At 42.8% G+C, this 20,266-nt stretch overlaps 1 protein-coding gene across 1 annotated transcript; it reads left to right on the plus strand.

Annotated features, from left to right (window-relative positions):
- The first annotated feature begins 1,460 nt into the window (after positions 1-1,460).
- LEP (leptin) lies at positions 1,461-6,906 on the plus strand. The gene is made up of 2 exons (XM_027840133.1): positions 1,461-1,607; positions 6,547-6,906. The coding sequence occupies exons 1-2, from the start codon at positions 1,464-1,466 to the stop codon at positions 6,904-6,906; spliced, it is 504 nt and encodes a 167-aa protein (XP_027695934.1). The 5' UTR covers positions 1,461-1,463.
- Positions 6,907-20,266: the final 13,360 nt, after the last annotated feature.

Consider the following 20,266-nt stretch of genomic DNA (forward strand, 5'->3'; position numbering starts at 1 on the left):
GAATGGATTGGGGGAGACTAGAAGTATGGAAAGCAATTGGCAGAGGAAGGGGCGGCTGGGCGGGGGGCGTTATTATAATCCAAGCAAGAGGCAATGAAAGTCTGAAGGATGGCAAGAGGTAATGGGGAGAGATAAAGGGATGGATTTGAGCAATGTTATGGAAATGGAATCCATAGAAAGTGGCAACTGATCTGATGGGGATAGGGATGATGAAGGAGACGGAATTGTCAAGGATGTTTCTAAGCGAATGAGAGGATGAGAATGGCCTCATCAAAAACAGAGTTTATAGGAGGTACAGGTGTAGGATGGGAAGATGATGAGTTACATTTTGGGCATAGCTAGACCTGAGGACATTCAAGTGAAGATGCCAGTAGATATTTGGCAGTGAAGGACTAGAATTCTAGTGAGAGATTAGGGCTGTCTCTATAAATTTAGAATTCATCTGCATAGACATAAGTGAACCCGTGGGAGTTGATAAAGATGTGTTTTGTCCACATAAGGTCAGAAGATGGGTAATGAACTGGCAAATAAAAAAGTAATCAGACAAGTAGGAGAAGAGGCAGGAGAGAATCAAGAGAAAGCCAAGAGAAAAGTGAGCAACCAGGGAGGTGTTCAGCAGTGTTAAAAGTGACTAAGAAGATGAGAACTAAGGGGAAAGGGATCTTAACAGTTAAGAGATCAGTGCTAACCTTTGAGTAAGCAATTTCATTAGAATGATGGGAAGCAAGTCATACTATAAAAGGTTTCCGATTGGATGGTGAGTAAATAGAGGCAGGAAAAGAAGAACAGGTATGGTCCTAAGGTTCTAGTCCAGGAAAGAGTCTCCCTTCCACAAAACAAGTTCTCAGTCGTAACAACAAAAGTGTCCAGTTAAACAGATCACCTGAGCTATACCCATGCCCACCCTGCATGCTTAATTAGTTTGGGGTTAAAAAAACAAAACAAAACCACTGTAGTTTTTATGGACTGAGACTGCACAACTCCTAAGGAAAGAAGAAAACAAGCATTTATGTAGCACCTACTATGTGCCAGGCACTGTGCTAAGCACTTTTTTGCAAATATTATCTCATTTGAACTTCACAACAAACCTGGGAGGTAGGTTCTGTTGATAATCCTTATTTTTGCTGTTGAGGAAACTGAGGCAAACAGAGGTTTTAAGTGACTTGCCTAGGGTCACAGAGCTAGTAAGTATCTGAGGCAGGATTTGAATTCAAGACTTCCTGTCTTCAGGCCCAGCACTCTCTCTATTTTACCATATCACTGCCTAAGGGAATGTATTCCATTGACATTTCTTGGTAATGACTTATCCTGCACTTTGACCCAGAAAACAGTCAAGGAAGAAAACAATGACATTTGGAGGTCAGGGGTAAGGTTTGTCCTGGCACACCCTAAGTTACTAGCACCTCAGTTTGCTTCCTTCTTCTCTTCAAGGTCAAACAGGCACACCCAACTTGGAAAAGAAAATGCATTGTGTGACCCTGTTCAGGTTCTTGTGGCTTTGCCATCATCTCTACTACAGTCAAGCGGTGCCCATCCGGAAAGTCCAGGATGATACTAAAACCCTCACCAAGACCATCATCACCAGGATCAATGACATCTCACACATGGTAGGGGGAATGTATCAATGTGGACCATGACTCTAGGTGGGATCTGGATTGGATTCCCTTCCCAGAGAGTGTCCTAGAACCCACGGCTGCCTCTTTCTTCGTCTCTAGTTTTCTTCTGTATGAATGTTGACCACCATCCCTATCAACCCTTCCTATGCTTGGTTCTGGTTATAAAACAGGTGAAACAAAAACTATCTTTGACAGATGTTTGCAAGAGCAGTCACTTTAAGAAAGAAATAGACCCAATGGCACCGATAATCAATATTAGCCATGCTTAGTTCTAATTTACCACCAAGGGAACCAAAACCCAAGTAGGTTGACTTAGATATGCCAGACTATTCTGTATGGCCTGCAGCAAGGGTGGCTAGCTTGTGACATTGATGCCTTTCTGAAATTTGAGGCAATCATGGTGCACCTTCTCTGATCCTCTCTTGCTAGGTCATATAGTAGAAACTACAGTAGGCTGGGAATCAGCATTCCTGGGTTCAAATCCATATGAGTGGAGACCATATGAGGGGCAAAGCAGTATAGCTCTGGAGAGTTGAGTTACCTCATCACCTTTCCCTGTTTGTCTGTATTTGTGCACTCCCATGTTGAAAGTGTACCTGGTAGGAGAATACAGCAATGGGTATGTCTGATACTGATAATGAAGTCTTAAGTCACATGCTGCACCAGACAACATGGGCAGGGAAGATACCACGTCACAAGGTCAGTGATGGCTAAGGTCCTTAACACCACCTTCAGAGCCCTTCCCTAATTCTCTTGGGTATACTTACTCTAGAGAAATCCTGTAGCCTGAACAGTAACAATGGAAACTATCCTTCCTTCCTCATAATGCTAGAGGGCCTGATGGAGGTCACACTCTTGCTGGGTGAGCAGCTGCAGAAACGACAGGGGGGTGGTTGTTAGCTTGTGATACAGCAGGAGCTCCCCATACAAGTAACTGTGGTGCCAGAGCCGTGGGCTACAGGAGCATGGCTGCTGCCCCAGACACTATTGTTCGAGAGCCCGTGTTCCTGGAGCAAGCAGAGGAAACCTGGACATTTCCAAGTCTGTATGAACCAGATCCTAAGACACAGCCCCAGTCCTTCTCCACAGAGCTGGCAATGATAGCTTGAATTGAGGGCAATTTGAAGCAGGGAGATAGCCCCTAAATGGGCAGTTCTTCCTGCTAGGAAGCTACTAACAGTTTAAGGCAGAGTTCCTGACTATTTAAGGGCAGCCCCACCATAAATGAGATACAGTCCCAGACATGCTGGGGGCTGCTTATTTTTAGAATAGATCATCAATTCTACCAACTGAGAGGCATCTTGGGCTGGGAGGAGATAGTACTGCTAGAAGAAGGAGCCAAAATAAGGATTCAACTAACCACTTAGCTGGGCATCCTATGCCTGGAGATCTAGCTGCCTTGATTGATGTGAAATAAATGACCAACCAGAAGGCAAAATGAAGTGTGCTCGTTCAGAGACAAAAAGAATATGTTAAGGCAACAAAAGTTGAATGTTAAGTAATTATAATGAATGGCCCATCTTGGCCCCAGAAAAAAGATGAGTAAATGCTCCACCCTACTCTCTGTTAAGAAGAGGGGTACTTAGCCCTTCTCAGTAAAGCAAAGACCTAAGACATCTCCAAAAGTTTCATGACAGAAAATGCCATCCACATTCAGAGAAAGAATCATGGAGTTGGAATGCAGAGCAAACCATATTATTTGCTCTTTTTTTTCTTCCATTTTGTTTTGTTTCCATTTTCTTGTGGTTCATCCTATTGGTTCTAATTCTTCCTTACAACATGACTAATGCGAAAATATGTTTAATAGGAATGTATATGTAGAGCCTATATCAGATTGTACACCATCTTAGGGAGGGCGGTGGGGAGGGGGAGAAAATTTAAAAACTCAAGAGTGTATGGAAGTGATTGTTGAAAACTAAAAATAAATTAATAAAAAGGACAAAAAAAAGAAGTGAGGTACTATGGGTGCAGAACGTTCCATATACGGTTGCACAAGAGTGTTGTGCTGGATGATTTTATTCCATTTTTCTGTAATTGTTGGAAGGGAGGACTCATTAAGGTTGGGAGTGGGGTGTGTCTGGAAATCACTGTAAAGTAAAAACAAAAGACATCAGTGTAGATTTTTTATTGCTTGACTATGCTTATCTGTCACAAGAGTTTCAGTTTTCTTTTTTTTTTTCCAGTGGAGTAGGTAAGAGGGAGAGAAAATAAATTCTTGTTAATTGAAGAAATTTCTTTTTTAAAAAAATCCATTGGGGCGGCTAGGTGGTGCAGTGGATAGAGCACTGGCCCTGAAGTCAGGAGGACCTGAGTTCAAATCTGACCTCAGATACTATAACACTCACTAGCTGTGTGACTCTGGGCAAGTCACTTAACCCCAACTGCCTAAAAATCCATCAATAAAAACCCATCAATTCAGAGCCCTTCTCTAATTCTCTTGGGTATACTTATGCTAGAGAAATCCTATAGCCTGAATGGTAAGAATCCATCAATAAAAAAATCCATCAATAAAACTTCTTAAATGATATGTTCTAATTTTTTTATTCAAAATATTTTCCCCTTCCACCTTCCCCTACACTAGAAAGAGAAAAGAAAAAGAAAACCTTTGTAACAAATATACATAGTCAAGCAAAACAAATTCCTATATTGGCCATGTCCAAAAATATGTGTCTTCAATCTGCATCTTGAGCACAAAACCTCTTTATCAGGAGAAAGGCAACATTCTTCATCTGAATCACAGTTGATCATTACATTGATCATATATATTAAACCATAAGTATGACTAGAGAGTCCTGAGCCCAACACGTGCGGGTGAGGGGTCAGCCAGAGCCTAAGATTCCCCTAAAGGCTGACAGTACCATGCTAGACACAACCCGTGTTTCCATTGTGATGCCCCCAAGCATCTAGCCTTGGCAGAGTCAGTGAATCCAGACAACAAACTCTAGGAAGGAGCTTTTAGAAAGGCAGAGAATTCCCAAGAGGGAGAAGCAGGAATCAGCTGGAGACCCCAGACTCTCCCAGTTCAACCAGACGAGGTTTGAAGGGCTGGTGTTTCCAGAGCAAGGGCCCAGTTTATGTGGCCCATTTGTTTGACAGCAAGCAGCTGAGTGGAGGAAGTCTCCCAACTGAAGGGAAATATGTGGTGGAGGCAGGGCAATCTTCCCCAATTTTTCTTGAGGAAGTCTTGACCTGAGTCCAGGGACTAGGTCAGAAATGTTGATTGGCACAGGTTCTAGTTGATTAAGAAATTGGATCAGGAGCAACTTAGCAAAGTCAGTGGGGGATGCGAGTCCAGAAGACATCCCCTCCCAGGGAGTGGATGAAGGGAGGAGGCGAGAATGAAGCTTAGGGTACAATACTGTTCATACAATGAGTAAAACTAAACCACTGATCTCACATCTCCTCTGAGGCTGCCTGTATGGTGGGGGGTGGGGGGGAGTGGAGAGAGGTCAAGAGAGCTAGGTGAGACCTACAGAGCAGTGAAGTTCTGGTGAGGTATTCCCTGAATGGTTTTCTCTACATGTCTATGTTTGTGTTTCCCTGTGTTGTAAGTATCCTGGGGAGAGTACGGCAGTGGGCTGAATTATAAGCTTCTAGAAATCTCATACTAGAGCACACATGAAAGGGCTTGGGCATTAACACCCTGTGGCTTTGGCATCACCTGCTGAAACCTTCCTAAGCACTCAGATGTGTATTTCTACCAGAGGTTCTGGCCATTTGCAGTCAGAGAGGGGAAATCCTCAGTGCTTCGTAAAGCAGAACATCGCAAGTCTATCTATTTCAGAAAATTCAGTTCAAACCAATAAAAAGTTACTAAGCCCTTCTTGAGTTCTTCATACTGAGGGTAGTGCTGTGAGAGGAATAAGACTTAATCTGGGCCTTGAAGAAGGAATAGGAATGGAAAGAGGGGGAATGGAAAAGGAAGATGAAGCAGCACAAAGAATGGGAAATTACCACATAATACTTAGGAGATTTGACTGGATCAAAGGTGCATGTTGGAGACTAGTAGATTATAGGATTTAGAGCTGAAAGAGATCTTAAATATCAACTAGTCCAACCTTCCTCCTCCCCATTTTTCAGATTAGGAAATTGAGGCTAAATGACTTGTAATGCCAAAGATCACACAGGTAGCAAGGTGATCTAGTGTTCTTTGTACTATACCAGGCTGGAAAACTAAGATTAAGTTGATAAACTAGGGGCTAGAAAAAAGAAGGCAAGTAGGTGGTACAGTGGATAGATCACCAGACCTGGAGTCAGGAAGACCTGAGTTCAAATCTGACCTCAGTCACTTACTAGTTTTGTAACCCTGGGCAACTCATTAACTCATTTAACCCTGGGCAACTCAGTTCCTCATTTGTAAAAATGAACTAGAGAAGGAAATGGCAAACCACTCCAGTAGCTTTGTCAAGAAAACCCAAAAATGGCATCAGGAAGAATAAGACATGACTGAAACAACCTAACAAATAAAAGCAAGAGAGCCTTGAAAAATAGCACAGGGTGGAAGGGAAGGATGGTAAGAGAGAGAAAATATCAACGCTTGATAACCAGGGGAAAAAAAGTAGGCAGTGGGGCTTAGACCTCTAGGCAATAGGGAGCCATTGTTGGCTCTTGAACAGGGGAGTGATAACAAAATTTCGAGAAGTCTAGTAACATTATCCAGAAGAAGGTGAGAGATTGGAGGCAGAGAGACCAGCTAGGAGGTTGTTGTAGTATTTCTGCTAGGAGGTGATGAGATCCTGGATTGGGCTAGCAGAAATGGAGAAGAATGGAGGAATCTAAGAAAATTCACACACACACACACACACACACACACACACACACACACACATTCCCTCAAACTATTAGGAAATGCTAATAATTAAAGCCCAGAGAGGGAAGGGAAATTGACTCAATGAGTGTGCTTGACTCTCTCCCTCTTCCTTTCACACAGTATTCAATCTCTGCCAAACAGAGGGTAACCGGCTTGGACTTCATACCAGGGCTTCATCCCTTCCAGAGTTTGTCAGACATGGACCAGACTTTGGCCATCTACCAGCAGATCCTTTCCAGTCTGTCTTCCAGAAACATGGTACAAATATCCAATGACCTTGAGAACCTCAGGGACCTACTCCATTTGCTGGGCTCCTTAAAGAGCTGTCCCTTCGAAGAAGCTGATGGTTTGAGTGCTTTGGGGAATTTGGAAGGTGTCATGGAAGCCTCGCTGTACTCCACAGAGGTGGTGACCCTGACTCGACTTCAAAAGTCCTTGTACAACATGCTCCAACAGCTGGATCTCATCCATGGTTGCTGAAGCCAAAAAAGGTTTCTCTCCCCTGGTTCATGGCAACCCTACAGTAGAAAACGTCTTTAGGTTTCCTCAGCAAAATCTAGGCTTTCGACTATATCCTTTACCTAGGATTTAATCTCAATCCTCCTAGTCATGTCCTCCAAGGCAAAATAAATAGTCATATACAGCTGGACACCAAAGATCTACACACAAACCAAAATTTGGCTCAAATTGCCATTCAATGAACAGTGAGTATATCATAATGTGATTCTTACTGAACTCTTCAGTGACTGACACAGCTGATATCTATCCCTTCTTTACCTCCTTCTCAAACCATCTCCCCTTTCTCCTCCCAACCCCCTACTACACATTAACGTGAGTAGTCGTGACTTCAGGTGATGGACATATTCATCTTTCCCTAGTAACTTCGAAGAGTCATCAGAGGGTTTCACTTTGAGACAACACCTGTGGGGAGTCCCATTTTGAATTATTATGGGATGGCCCCTAGACAGACTTGGCAAATCCTAAGTGGCACGACTTGGAATCTTTTATTTATTGTGGGGTTTTTTGTTGTTTGTTGTTGTTGTTGTTGTTTTTGCTGCGTATACTTTTGTGGTCTGTCACAGACCGTCTCAGACTAAGAGTGCTTCAGGATCAGTGCTGCCATTGGAGAAGGAAATCCTGGGTCCTCTTGAGTGACTTTGGGAGCATCATGGCTTCCAAGTCAGAGTCAGCCAAGGCTGCGCTGGAATTAACTCTTCTCCCTTCACTCTTTATTTCTACCATGACTGACTTTAAATTGAAGTGATATGTTTTCATTGGCTTCTATGCCGTCTCAAGTGGATCACCAAGGACTAAACCATTTAAGGGAAAAAAAAAAGAAGAGAATTGTTTTCAAATGGAATTTTCAGCAGTGAAATTCAGGGGTGGGGTGGGATGGAATGGGATTATATTTTTCAGGATAAGATGGACTGCTACATTGAGTCCTTTGAATAACATTTAGCATAAAGGGTCCTTTTCCCCCTCCCTCCTCTCATTTTCCTACCACATACCTCAAGTATGAGCAGCCACCCTGGGGTGCAACTGCTAATACTGATGTCAATTTCTCAGCCCACGTGGCCACCCAGGAGAACATGTTTCCCAAAAACAACAAAATGGGGTCAGGGAGAAGAGAAACAAGTAGGAGGCTACAAATCATAGTCAGCTCTCTCAAAAAGACTGTAGAGGAATTTCAAAGAATTTGTGGAAATTGGGGCTTTGAGACTCTGAACAGCTGTTTGCTAATGGCAGTCTTAAACTTGGGACTCAGGAACAGAGTTAGTAAGGAAACAGCACAACACAATGCAAAAAGCACTGAAGGCAGAGACCATCATCTAGGAAAGTGTTATAGGTGGTGGACTGGGGGAGTGGGAATGGAGAAGAATGGAGGAACCAAAAAAAAATGTATACACACCTCAGCCATCCACTGAGAAATTAATGCAAGTGATAAATCCCAGCCAGAGTTGACTGTGCTTGACTCTCTCCCTTTTCCTCTCAAACAGAAAACCTGAATTAGAATCCTGACTTACAGTGAACAAGTCGCACAAGGGAAGGGAGAAATAAATAAGCATTTATATATGGCCTACTCTGTGCCAGGCTGAAAACACAAGCACTGTACTAAGCACTTTACAAATACTCATTTGATATGACCTCTATATTATCTCACTTGACATAAACTCTCTGGGCCTCAGTTTCCCCACCTGTAAAATGAAGGGGTTAGTTAAAGTCTCTCCCAGCTCTAAATCTGTGTTCCTGTACTCACCTACTACATGTTTGTCCTCTCTCCCTTCAGAGGCTGCCCGTTACCATCAAGCCAAATTCCGGCATTTCTTCCACATATGTAATGGGAGATTGTCTTTGTACTCAAACCAGTATTTCTTACCTAGTTGCCTGGTTCTCCTTGTGGCCCTGGGCTAGTTGTTTATTATTTATATCATGAAAGTGTCTGTACTTGAGCATCGGGCATGAATTAATCATTCCCTGATGGTTCCCTTTTTTGGGTGTCTCAAACAAAGCACTCCCTCTCCCCTATTCATTCAAATGGTAGAGGCAGCGTGGGGTAGTTGGAAAAGCCCTGGATTTGAAGTCAGAGGATCTGGGTTCAGATCCCAAGCTGTGCTACCTACTTCCTTGGGCCAGTCATTTAACCATTCTGAATTTCAGTTTCTGAAGGGTTTGGACTAGATGACCTCTAAAACCCCTTCCAGCTCTAAATCAATGACCTAATGATGAGGGTTTCCTCTCTTCCATTGGTGAGTAAGAGCAGGGTTTTTGGTGAGTGGTCCAAAGACCTAGGATATTTAAGGCCCCCAGCCTACAGATCTGGATCAGTAATACTGAGACATCAGAATGAAAGTGCAATCATGTTTATGAGATAAGCCCCCTGAGGCCAGAGCTATTGATTGAGGCAGTGAGGGCACATAGGAAGGCATGGGATTTTCCTCTTTAAAATCTGCCAGCCTTTGAAATACTGATGCCCATTTTCTGAGACTGCTGTTTGGTTGTTTTCCCAAGCTAAATGAAGTTAAGTCAGTGTTTCTTAGATTTTGGTTGCTGAGCACTGGACAGTGTCCTATATTATTATTATTCAGTCTTTTCAGTCATGCCAGACTCTTTGCGACTCCATGAACCATATTGTCTTGAAAATTTCTTGGCAAATATACTGGCGTGGATTGCCATTTTCTTCTCCAAGGGCAAACAAAGGTTGTGACTTGCCCAAGGTCACATAGTTAGAAAGTTTCTGAGGCTGGATTTGAACTCAGGTCTTCTTGACTCCAAGCCCAGTGCTCTACCCACTGCACCACTTAGCTGCCTCTACCATATATTATAAGGAGATACAAAAAAAAAGAGGAAAGTCCCATTCTTTGCTCTCAAGGAATTGATGCCCTGGCTGGGAAAAACTACAAAGGCAGAAAAACTTCTGCCCCTGATTATAACAGAAATAATAAAAGCTTAATTGCGAAGCAAAATATATTGGCAAGTGTGAGATAGGGCACAAAATAAACTGAGCACTGAATCTCTAGGGGACGACCAAAGTAGTAATACTATCTTGCAATCATATATCATACTTCAAATTTTTCAAACCCCTTTCACCTTTATTTTCACCTCCCAACACCATTTTTGAAGTAGGTCAGGCAGGTTCTTATCTTCATTTGAGAAACAAGGAAGCGTAAAGTACACAGAGGCTAAAGGATTAACTGTGATATAAGACGGTACGCCTTTTAAGTGGTGTGTTCTAGGGCTCTTGATTCCCAACTTGTTGGACTATGAGCCCATCTGCTGAGAGTGAACATGATTAAGTTGCTTTGGGCTAGGGAGGCTTCCTGGAAAGGGTGAGTTTTGAGGCAGGTTTTGAAGGGGAAGCAGGATGAGGATAGATTGAGGGAAGAAGAGGGGCTTTGGGGCAGAGACTACGAGCTATTCAGATACACAAAAGAACAAGCAAGTTATATTCAGGGATGGGCTGGGTTTCAGACAAAGCAGTCAGGCAAGAGAGTCTAGAAGGAGGGGCTGAGAAAGGTCTTGAAGGACAAAGAAGAGAAGTTTAGAGGTGAAACAGTCAGCATTGGGGTCCTTAATAAGGGGGTTACATGATGCCACCACGCAAGGTGACTACTGTCTGGGTCCTTCTTCAGAAATCTTACCCTTCATCATTTATCATCACCTGCTCAGACAGAAAAAAAAATTGGTCCCTTTTTTTATAAAACCAGATGCATCAATTCTAAAGTCAAATTTCTTCCCAAGGGCACAGCTGAACTTAAATTGTTTGCATTTTTCTCCATCCTTTGTAGAAAAGAAAACTTCAGGAGATTCCAAATAAACTACCTTTACCACCCCTCCCCCCAAAAAAGTCTTAATTTTCCTTCGCCGTTTCCTGAGAAGGTGGTGGGAGTGGAGGTGGGTGCTGCAATCCCAAAGCTCGTCTTATGTAATAGGGTCTGGCTTGGCACAATCCCACCCATCAACTGGGGCCAGTTCTGCCCTGGCATGAGGAGAACCAGCTCCCACTTATTCAGGGTAAAAGATTACCCCCAAAACACAGAGCCAGAAGCATCTGTAAATGATGTCCCAGAGTCTCTGGATTTCTTTAACACACCTTGAATGATGTATACTTCCTGAGGAAATGAAGCCAAGACTGCCCACTCTTAACAGAAAATAGGGATGGTGAAGCGGAGACAATGAGAGCAGAATTCTCTTGTTCTTAAGTAAAGGTCTGTGAACTTGTTTTTTTTTAGTATTTTGAGAACTGTTTTTTGATATAATTGTTTTCTTTGTGATCTTCTGTAATTTATTTTATTTATTTAAAAACATGGTACCTCACAGGGTTTCATCAGACTGCTGAAAGTGTCCATTATACAAAAAAAAGGTTAAGAATTTCTATTCTAGGGGGCAGCTAGGTGGCGCAGTGGATAGAGCATTGGCCCTGGAGTCAGGAGGATCTGAGTTCAAATCCAACCTCAGACACATAACACTCACTAGCTGTGTGACTCTAGGCAAGTCACTTAACCCCAATTGCCTTGCCAAAAAAGAAAAAAAAAAGAATTTCTGTTCTAGGTAGAGTGCCTCTACACCACATGAGAGTGCCCCCTCCAGATTTCACAATAACATTGCCAAACTCCACCATAAAGTTGGAAAGCCCTGATATCACATTCTTCTTCTGATCACTTTTTAGAGCAGTATTCCTCTGGCACTAACAGTCCCCATTAAGGTTGTAAGATCTTGGGCAAGTCACTCAAAATTCTCTGTAATTCAAGTTCCTCAGCTGTAAAATGAAGAGGTTGGAATTGATGATCCCATAGTCCCTTCCAGTCCTGAATCTATGCTCTAAGATGGTTATGTGACTTCCACATGAATACTTCAAGCCACAAGGAACTCACTGCTTTACCAGACAGTCTGTCCCATAGTTGGACAAATCTAAATGTTAGAAACTTCTTCACATGGAGCTGAAACTTGCCAACGTGTAACTTGTCCCCATTGATCCTAACTCTTTCCTCTAGGAGCAAGCAGAACAATTTGCCCTTCAAATATTCAAAGGGAAGGGGAGCAAATAAGCATTTATAAAGCACTTTTTTGCAAATATTATCTCATTTGATCCTCACAACAACCCTGGAAGGTGAATGCTATTATTATCCCTGCTTTACAGAGGAGGAAACCGAAGCAGGCAGCAGTTAAGTGACTTGCCCAGGATCACACAGCTAGGAGGTACCTGAGGGTGAATTTGAACTCAGGTCTTCCTGACTCCAGGCCCAGCTCTATCCACTGCAGCCCCTCGCTGACATATTCTAAGACAGCTATCTTCTCTTCTTTTAGTTAACCCCCTGATTATCTACTAGAAAATTTTAAATTCTGAGCTGGTTCTTTCTTGCTACCCAACAGACTCTTGGCCACATGCCCTCAACTGCCCAGTTGGCATACATCCAGGGAATGCAGACTAATTTTAATATTGGCCTAACTGGAACATAATTAGGGAGGCAAATGTGCCAGCCTGGGAAACTGTCAGTGCAGATTCTCAGGGACATTAGAATCTTGAAGTGGATTTTCTAAGGCCACTCTATGTAAGGCAAAGCACTGTTAATACCAGTCCTGCCAAATGACCAAACAAAATGGAAGGGCCTGTCTCATCTGCCCTCAGGCCCAGGGCCCAAGAGGAATCATACATTTCATCATCCATCAGCAAACATTTATGGATTGCCCACTCTGGACAGGAAACAGTGCTAGGCTCTATAGGGGATACAAAGATGAATGAAATATAGTCCCTGCCCTCACAGTGCTTCACGGCCGTTGGCATGCCTTGAAGACCAGGACTGTCTGTTGGAAGAGAGTGCCCAAGAAGGATCAGCACAGTGAAGGAGGCCTTTTTTTTAATAATGGCAGAAATTCAACGGAACATCTGCGGAGTGTTCTGTGGCCCCAGACTTCCGCTGTTCTTTCGATGAAAGAGCCACCAGTGAAATCTATCATTTTATGGCTCTGTCCATGTAAAATCTACTGCCAAGAAAAAAAAAATTAATATCATGACTTCCAAAGCCAAATAGAAATGACTTTCAGATAATTCAATGTTTGTGGTTATCTACAACCCTGGTCCCCTCCACTGGCACAAATACTCATGAGTCAGTCATAGACATTTAGTTCCCTTTCCATACTCATTTCCAGCTCCTATTCCTGACATGTGCCACCCATTCCCATAAAAATAACAATAAGAATAATAATAAATAGCTTCAAGTTATTTATGCAATCATAGGTTGCATGCTATATTCACTGCTGTTTGCAGTGGAAAGAGCCCTGGATTGGAGTCAAAGGACCAGGGTTCAAATCCTGACTTAGTCACTTCCTTCCTGTGTGACCTTGGGCAAATCACAACTTCTCTGGGCCTCAGTTTCCTCATCTATAAAAGACAGGAGATGGACTTAGATGACCTCAAAGGTCTCTTCCAATTCTGAATTGATACTACTGCTTTGAGTCATTTTCAGTCATGTCCAACTCTTCATGACCCCATTTGGGGTTTTCTTGGTAAAGATACTGGAGTGGTTTGCCATTTCCTTTTCCAGCTCATTTTACAGATGACGAAACTGAGGCAAACAGGGTGAAGTGACTTGCCCAGGGTCACCCAGCTAGTAAGTATCTGAGGCCAGATTTGAACTCAGGAAGATGAGTCTTCCTGACTCCAGACCTGACACTCTATCCACTGCACCACCTAACTGCTCCTCTATGATACTGAGAGATTTCATAGGCTGTGGGATGCCATAGTGTTGAAATGGAATAGAATAGGAAAATTTAAGGGGTGGGGGGATAACACGTGATGGAAGCTTTGCAAGGAGAACAGAGGGAGGAAGCTGGAACAGTGTTAGGGTAGACTATCTCTACAAATCCAGCTAGCCAAGACCCCCAAAAATAGGGTCAACAATAATAAAAAGGGGAGATTTTCCAGGTTTTTAGGCTTTGCTAGTTTCCCCACCATCCCTTCCCTCCACTTGTAGCTATATTCTCTTTCTCCATCCCCATCCACCTCCTAGTTCTTCAAGTGGCAAGACCAGGCTTTTAGAGTTGGGAGATGACAAATGTCTATCTCTAAGATATCCTACCAAGTAGAAGGTGAATGCCAGGGTCTCAGTTTATGGAACGAAAGGTTAATCTCAGAACAGAGACATCATAACTCCTTAGATATTGTTGTTTAATTGTTTTCAGTCACGTATGACTCTTTGTGACCTCATTTGGGGTTTTCTTGGCAAAGATATTGGAGTGATTTGCCATTTTCTTCTCCAGCTCATTTTACAGGTAAGAAAACTGAGGAAAACAGGGTTAAGTGACTTGCCCAGGGTTACCCAGCTAGTAAGTATCTGAGGCTGGATTTGAACTCGGATCTTCCTGACTCCAGGCTCAGTGCACCACCTACCTGCCCCACTTAGATATTAGATGTCATTTCCATACTCTATATATGGACATATCAAATATACTGTTTCCTTATAAGATTTAGGACTCTGGAATTTAATTCATGTCAATTCAACAAGTGATTATTAAGCACAGATTATTTACCATACAGGCACAGTGATATAGTAAATAGAGAACCTTAAAGGGAACTAGGGACCTTGGCAGTCATCTAGTCCCCTTCATTTTACAATGCAGCAAAATAAGACTCAGGGAAATCAAATGATTTATCCAAATTCATTCAGAATGCAAGCCACACTGACTCCAAACTCAGTACTCTGTTTTTTTCACGATTTTCTTGCATCACTGTTATTTCTTTTCCCAGCTTTTCCTCTACCTCTCTTATTTGATTTCTAAAATCCTTTTTGAAAAAAATAATAAAATAAAATAAAATCTTTTCTGAGAATTCTTTTTTTTTTTTTTTGGCCTGAGACCAATTCACATTTTTCTTTGAGGCTTTGGATGTAGTACTTTTGACTTTGTTGTCTTCTTCTGCATTTTGATCTTCCCTGTAACCATAGTAAATTTCTATGGTCCTCTTTTTGTTGTTTGCTCATTTTTCCAGCCTATTTCTTGACTTTTAACTTTATATTAAAGTTAGGCTCTGTTCTCAGGGTAGAGGGGCCACTGTTCCAAACTTCAGGTTTTTTCTAGTTCTGGGGGTCTGTAAACTTTAAGTTGTTCCAAGGTGGTACGATCTAGGGGGAGGTGTTTACTTATTCCCCCGGCTTGTGCTCTGGTCTGTAAGTGGCCACAAGCACTCTTTTCTGGGCTGTCCCCTGCAGTCTCCCCTAAGGTGAGCTGGTGCTCCTCCTGAGACTGCCATCCAGGACTGTGACCCAGATCCGAGTATGGGCAAAGCAACAGAGTCTTGCCCCCAGAGCTAGCAAAGGGACCCCCATAATCTTCAGACTAGTTGTCAGAGCACCCCCCCTTACCATCTGTGGGCTGAGAGCCCTGGAAACAGCTGCTGCCCAGACTGATTCCATCACCCCCAGGGCCTGCTTCCGGTTTACTGGGGCACGACCTGTGAGGGCACAGCCTTCACTCCACACTCACCCTACTGTGATAGACCTTTCCTACCGACCTTCTGGGCTGGAAAATTGTTTCACCCTGTCCTTTTGCGGGTTCTACTGCTCCAGAATTTGTTTTAGGGCATTATTTAAAGGTGTCTGTAGGGGTTTGGGAGAGAGCTCAGGCAAGAACCTGCCTTTTCTCCACCATCTTGGCTTGGCTCCTCCCCGCTCCTTTCCTCAGTGCTCTGCTAAAGGAGATTTCCTATCTTCATGGACCATTGGGTTTTTGCTATGTGGAACGATGCCTCAACAGACAGCTAACCACTGTGTATGCAGATGGTCATAATTATTTTGTAAATGTCTTATCTCCTCAACTAATATGGAAGCTCCTTGAGGACAAGGACTGTGTGTGTGTGTGTGTGTGTGTGTGTGTGTGTGTGTGTTTTCTGCCTACTAGAGTACATGGACACACAGTCCTTTTCCTCAGGGAGCTCACATATTAGTTAAAGAGATAAATCCCTTAAAAAATGACTATAATAATCACTTACAAAATGGGAGCTCCCATATTAGTTGAAGAGATAAATCACTCACAAAATGATTATAATAATCCATCAACAGCCATTTATTAAATGCCTTCCATGCGTCTGGCACTGTGCTGGGTACTAGGGATACAAAAGCAGAAATAAAATAGGAGCTTACATTCTGTGAAGGAGACCACTGGTACATAGAAAAGGAGATAAACACAAAATAAATATGAGGTAATTTTTTGGAGGGAGGAGGAATTTGGAGGGCCGAAAAAGTTCAATGTTAAAATAAAAATAAAATTCAAAAGTCAAAAAAATGCAAAATAAAAGGAAATGCAGTGGAGTAGATTAAAGGACCTAGTTCTGGATCAAGAATTAAGAGGACCTGGGTTCAAATCAGGCCCTGGGCAAATCACTGAAACTATGTGAACCTCAGGTTCCCCATCTGAAAAAATGGGGATTTAAAACATCTACCTCATAGGGTTATTGTGAGGATTAAATGACAAATATGTGTAAAAGGATCTGAAAACCTTAAACCTTAAATATGAGCTATTGTGATCATCACTATTCATTGTTCAGAAGAGACGGAAATGATATCTAGCTGAAGAGACCAAAGAAGACTTCACAGAGAATGTGGGATTTGAGCAGAGCTTCGAAGAATGGCTAGAAATTGAGCAGATGGATTTGGGACTAAAAGGCATCGCAGAGGGAAAGAGCATCATGAGCAAAGATGCAGGAGAGGGGTAAGGGTTGGGGGGAGAGGGGAAACGGAGACTGTGTTCTGGGAATCCTGAACAGGCCAGTGTGGCTGGATTACAGAATGTAGTGTGAAAGGGGAATGTGAGTAAGCAATAAGCCTGAAGTGATGGTTTGGGCACAAATCTTGGAGAGCCTTGAATGTCAAGCTAAGATGTTTGGACTTTATTCTATAGATAATTGGGAATCATTGATCATACTTGATTGATTATATAGTATGATACATTGATCATACTACTTTGGCAGTAGTTTGTAGAAGGGGACCAGAATGGAGACAGAGAGATGTTAAGAGACTGCTGCAATGGTCCAGGTAAGAAGCAATGAGGGTCTGCAAAAGAAGAGTGGCATCGGGAACCAAGAAAGGGGACAAATGGGAAGGTAGAAAGACCGTGAAGGCAAAAAGGATGTGAAGAGAATGAGGGAGGAAGGAGAACAAGAGGTTAAAAGGACAAGAGTGCTGGTGCTGAAAGTGGAGAGATTCTGCAGGAAGGGGAAATAACAACAGAAAAATCACATGTGGCCAACTGTACTGGCGTTTTGTCCACTGTCATCCTTCTTGACTGCTTTGGGGCATTTGACCTGAATTCAATCACCCTTCTCTCCTGGACATTCTTTCCTCTTTAGGAGTCACCACGGAAACTACACTGGGTACTAAGCTAGATTCATAAGTGAGTAGTACCAAGTTCATAAGCAAGAAGCAGCTGAAAGGGTCTGATCCCAGGAGCAGAATAGGGGCTCGGTTCCAGCTTCTAGCCCCATCTGAAACCTATAGTAGAATAACCAGGGCAGGAATCCCAACCCACCAAAGGGGAGACTGCAGTTCTGTCACTCTGAACAAGGAAAGCTTCCTAGCTGATTGAGAGGGGCTTAGGTCAGCAGCAGACTACTGAAACTCCAACCAGAGCAAGCCTATACGTATGATGCTCAGACTCAAATCCAGGGAGCACTGAAAGCTTGCAGGTCCCCAGCCTGAGCTGTCCCTGAAATCCTGGAATAATACAACATCCATTACCCTCAAGAAACCAGCCACAGGACCATCCTAGATATTCTTTCCAGAAGTGCACAGAGCATGGCCCTAACAAAATTCAAAGCCAGGGAGTAAGAAGACGTAGGAAGTAGGATGAGTAGGAAGTAGGAAGAAGAATGAGAAGGGGGAGGGAAAAGAGACCCACCATAAATAGCTATTATAGTGATAGGGAAAATCAAGACCCAAACTCAAAAGAAGAGAATGATTCCAAAACACCTACAAGCAAAGCTTCAGAGAAAAACAAAGCTTGGGCATACGTTCAGCTGGGGGGAGAGAGAGAGAGAAAGAGAGAGAGAGAGAGAGAGAGAGAGAGAGAGAGAGAGAGTTTAAAATGTTCTTATAAATCAAATGAAAGCACTAGAGGAAAATTTGGAATAGAAATAAGAGCTATGGAAGAAAGAATTAGAAAGGGATTTAATAGCTTGACCAAAAAGGTACCAAACCTTACTGAAGCAACAAACCACCTGAAAATTAGAATGGAATAAATAGAAACTAATGACTTCATGAGACAAGAAATATTTTAAAAAATCAAAAGCTCTTTTTTCTTTTGGTGACAAAGAACTAGAAACTAAGGGAGTATCCATCAACTGGCGAATAACTGCACAAGTTATGGTATATGAATATGATAGAATCGATTGTGCTATGAGAAAGAACAAAGTGGATGGTTTCAGAGAAAACTGGGAAGATGTATGTGAACTGAATGAAGTGAGAAGAGCCAGGAAAACAATTTATACAATAGCAGTATTGTAAAGACAAACAACTTGGGAAACTTAGGAACTCTGATCAATATAATGAGCAACCGTGATTCCAGAGGACTCATAATGAAACATGCTACTTGCTTCCTGATAGAAAGGTAATGGACTCAGAGTACAGAGTAAGATACATTTTTTCTTGGACATGGACATGAACAATCACCATTTGTTTTGCTTAGTTTTTGTTTTCCTTTCTTTCTCAGTTTGGAGGGGAGAGGGAAAAGAGAAAGAAGATTGAAAATAAATAAAATTTAATTAACTGAAACTAAACAAAATTCAATTTTTACAAAGGGTGTATCCCAGACCAGAGGGGGTGGAAAGGAGGAAAGAGGATGTTTTGTAGCAGTTGTTCTTATTATATTAAATTAAATGCCCTTTTCTAAAAGCTAATTAAATCTGTCTGGCTACATGATATAAACTAATAATTGATGGGAGAAGCATACACAAGCAATAGTGCCCACAAGCAGCTCACGAGTTCACAAGCTTAGGGCTCGAAAGCAATCCTAACCCCTTGGGGTTACCCCTAGACTCCTGATAGGGCAAGTGGCCAGCCACCTTCTAGGGACCAACTTGCCAGAGAAAACCTAGAATCTGCTCTATCAGCATACTGTATACAGTGTGGTTGTTACTCAGAAATGTTTGACTCTTCATGACTCTTGGACCACAACATCATGGGGTTTTTCTTGGCAAAGACACTGGAATGGTTTCCATTTCCTTCTCCAGTGGATTAAGGCAAACAAAGGGTAAGTGACTTGCCCAGAGTCACACAACTATTAAGTGTCTGAAGCCATATTTGAACTCAGGTCTAACTGACTCCAGGCCTAGAACTCCATTCACTGAACCATCTACCTGTCTCCACTGTATACAGGAACTTAAACTAAAGACTAACTAGTATAGTCAGGTGGAGGGTCTACTGGACCTACTTTAATAAGTAAGCAGGAATCATTTGTAAGCAAAATGATGTTTAGCTGACTTGTATTTAACTTCACATTTGATTATGGCTGCCTGGCAGATGTCCCAGGGCCTTCAGGGGATGACAGACTGTTGTTGTGGGTGTGAAACAGTGAACTAAAACAGAGATTTAGCAAATCAAACAAGGAGAGACAGACAGGCCGGCAAAGAGCTAGGGAGAGACAAGCCAGTACCAAGTCTCTGCCGCCAGGAGAGCTGGGCCTCACAGCCGTCCGTGAAATGATGAGGGAAATACCCTAGCCTATCTACCCCCTGAGGATTTGGATTGGAGGGGCTGTCTCATTACTGCTCCGTCCCTACTGTTTTGCAAATAACCTTTCCTATTATTAACAGTTTAATAGTGAGAATAGCCTTCAGGCTATTTATGACCCATGTTCCCTTCCTGCCTTCTCTTTTTCCCTCTCAGAGGCTGTGGAACACAGGTCCTTTCTCTCTAGCTTCCAGACACCACTCTGTGCTTCCCCATCCTGCCCTGTCCTGCCCTTTGTCTAAAACTGTCTGGAGTCTGGGGAAGATAAATTCTGCTCTTGGTTTATCTCACCTTGTTTCTGGTTCTGTACGGTTGAGAGTGGAGGGCAGGGGGAATAGCCCTCCTTCTGCATTCATGATTAAACATCTGGGAGTTGCAGAGGACCCCAGAGTCAAGCCTGCAGCATCACAGGCTTTTGGAGGGCCTGGGCACCCATTTTAGCAACTCACACAAGGTTTCCACACTCTGTAGCCAGCACTGGGCTAGGCTGTTCCCCAGGATGGAAAACAGAAGTTTCTGCCTCCTGCTCCTCCTCAGCTAAGCCTCAAGAGAATCTTCTAGGGTGGTAAGATTAGAACTGGAAGAAGCTTCCCAGCTTATCCAATCCAACTCTCCATTTATAA

Source organism: Vombatus ursinus, unplaced genomic scaffold (assembly GCF_900497805.2).
Source record: "Vombatus ursinus unplaced genomic scaffold, bare-nosed wombat genome assembly UNPS02014839.1, whole genome shotgun sequence".
Taxonomy (NCBI): Eukaryota; Metazoa; Chordata; class Mammalia; order Diprotodontia; family Vombatidae; genus Vombatus; species Vombatus ursinus.

Coding starts and splice junctions, on each gene's coding strand:
- LEP (XM_027840133.1), top strand. CDS start 1,464: ATGCATTGTGTGACCCTGTTCAGGTTCTTGTGGCTTTGCCATCATCTC. Junction 1,608..6,546: donor TCAATGACATCTCACACATG/GTAGGGGGAATG, acceptor CCTTTCACACAG/TATTCAATCTCTGCCAAACA.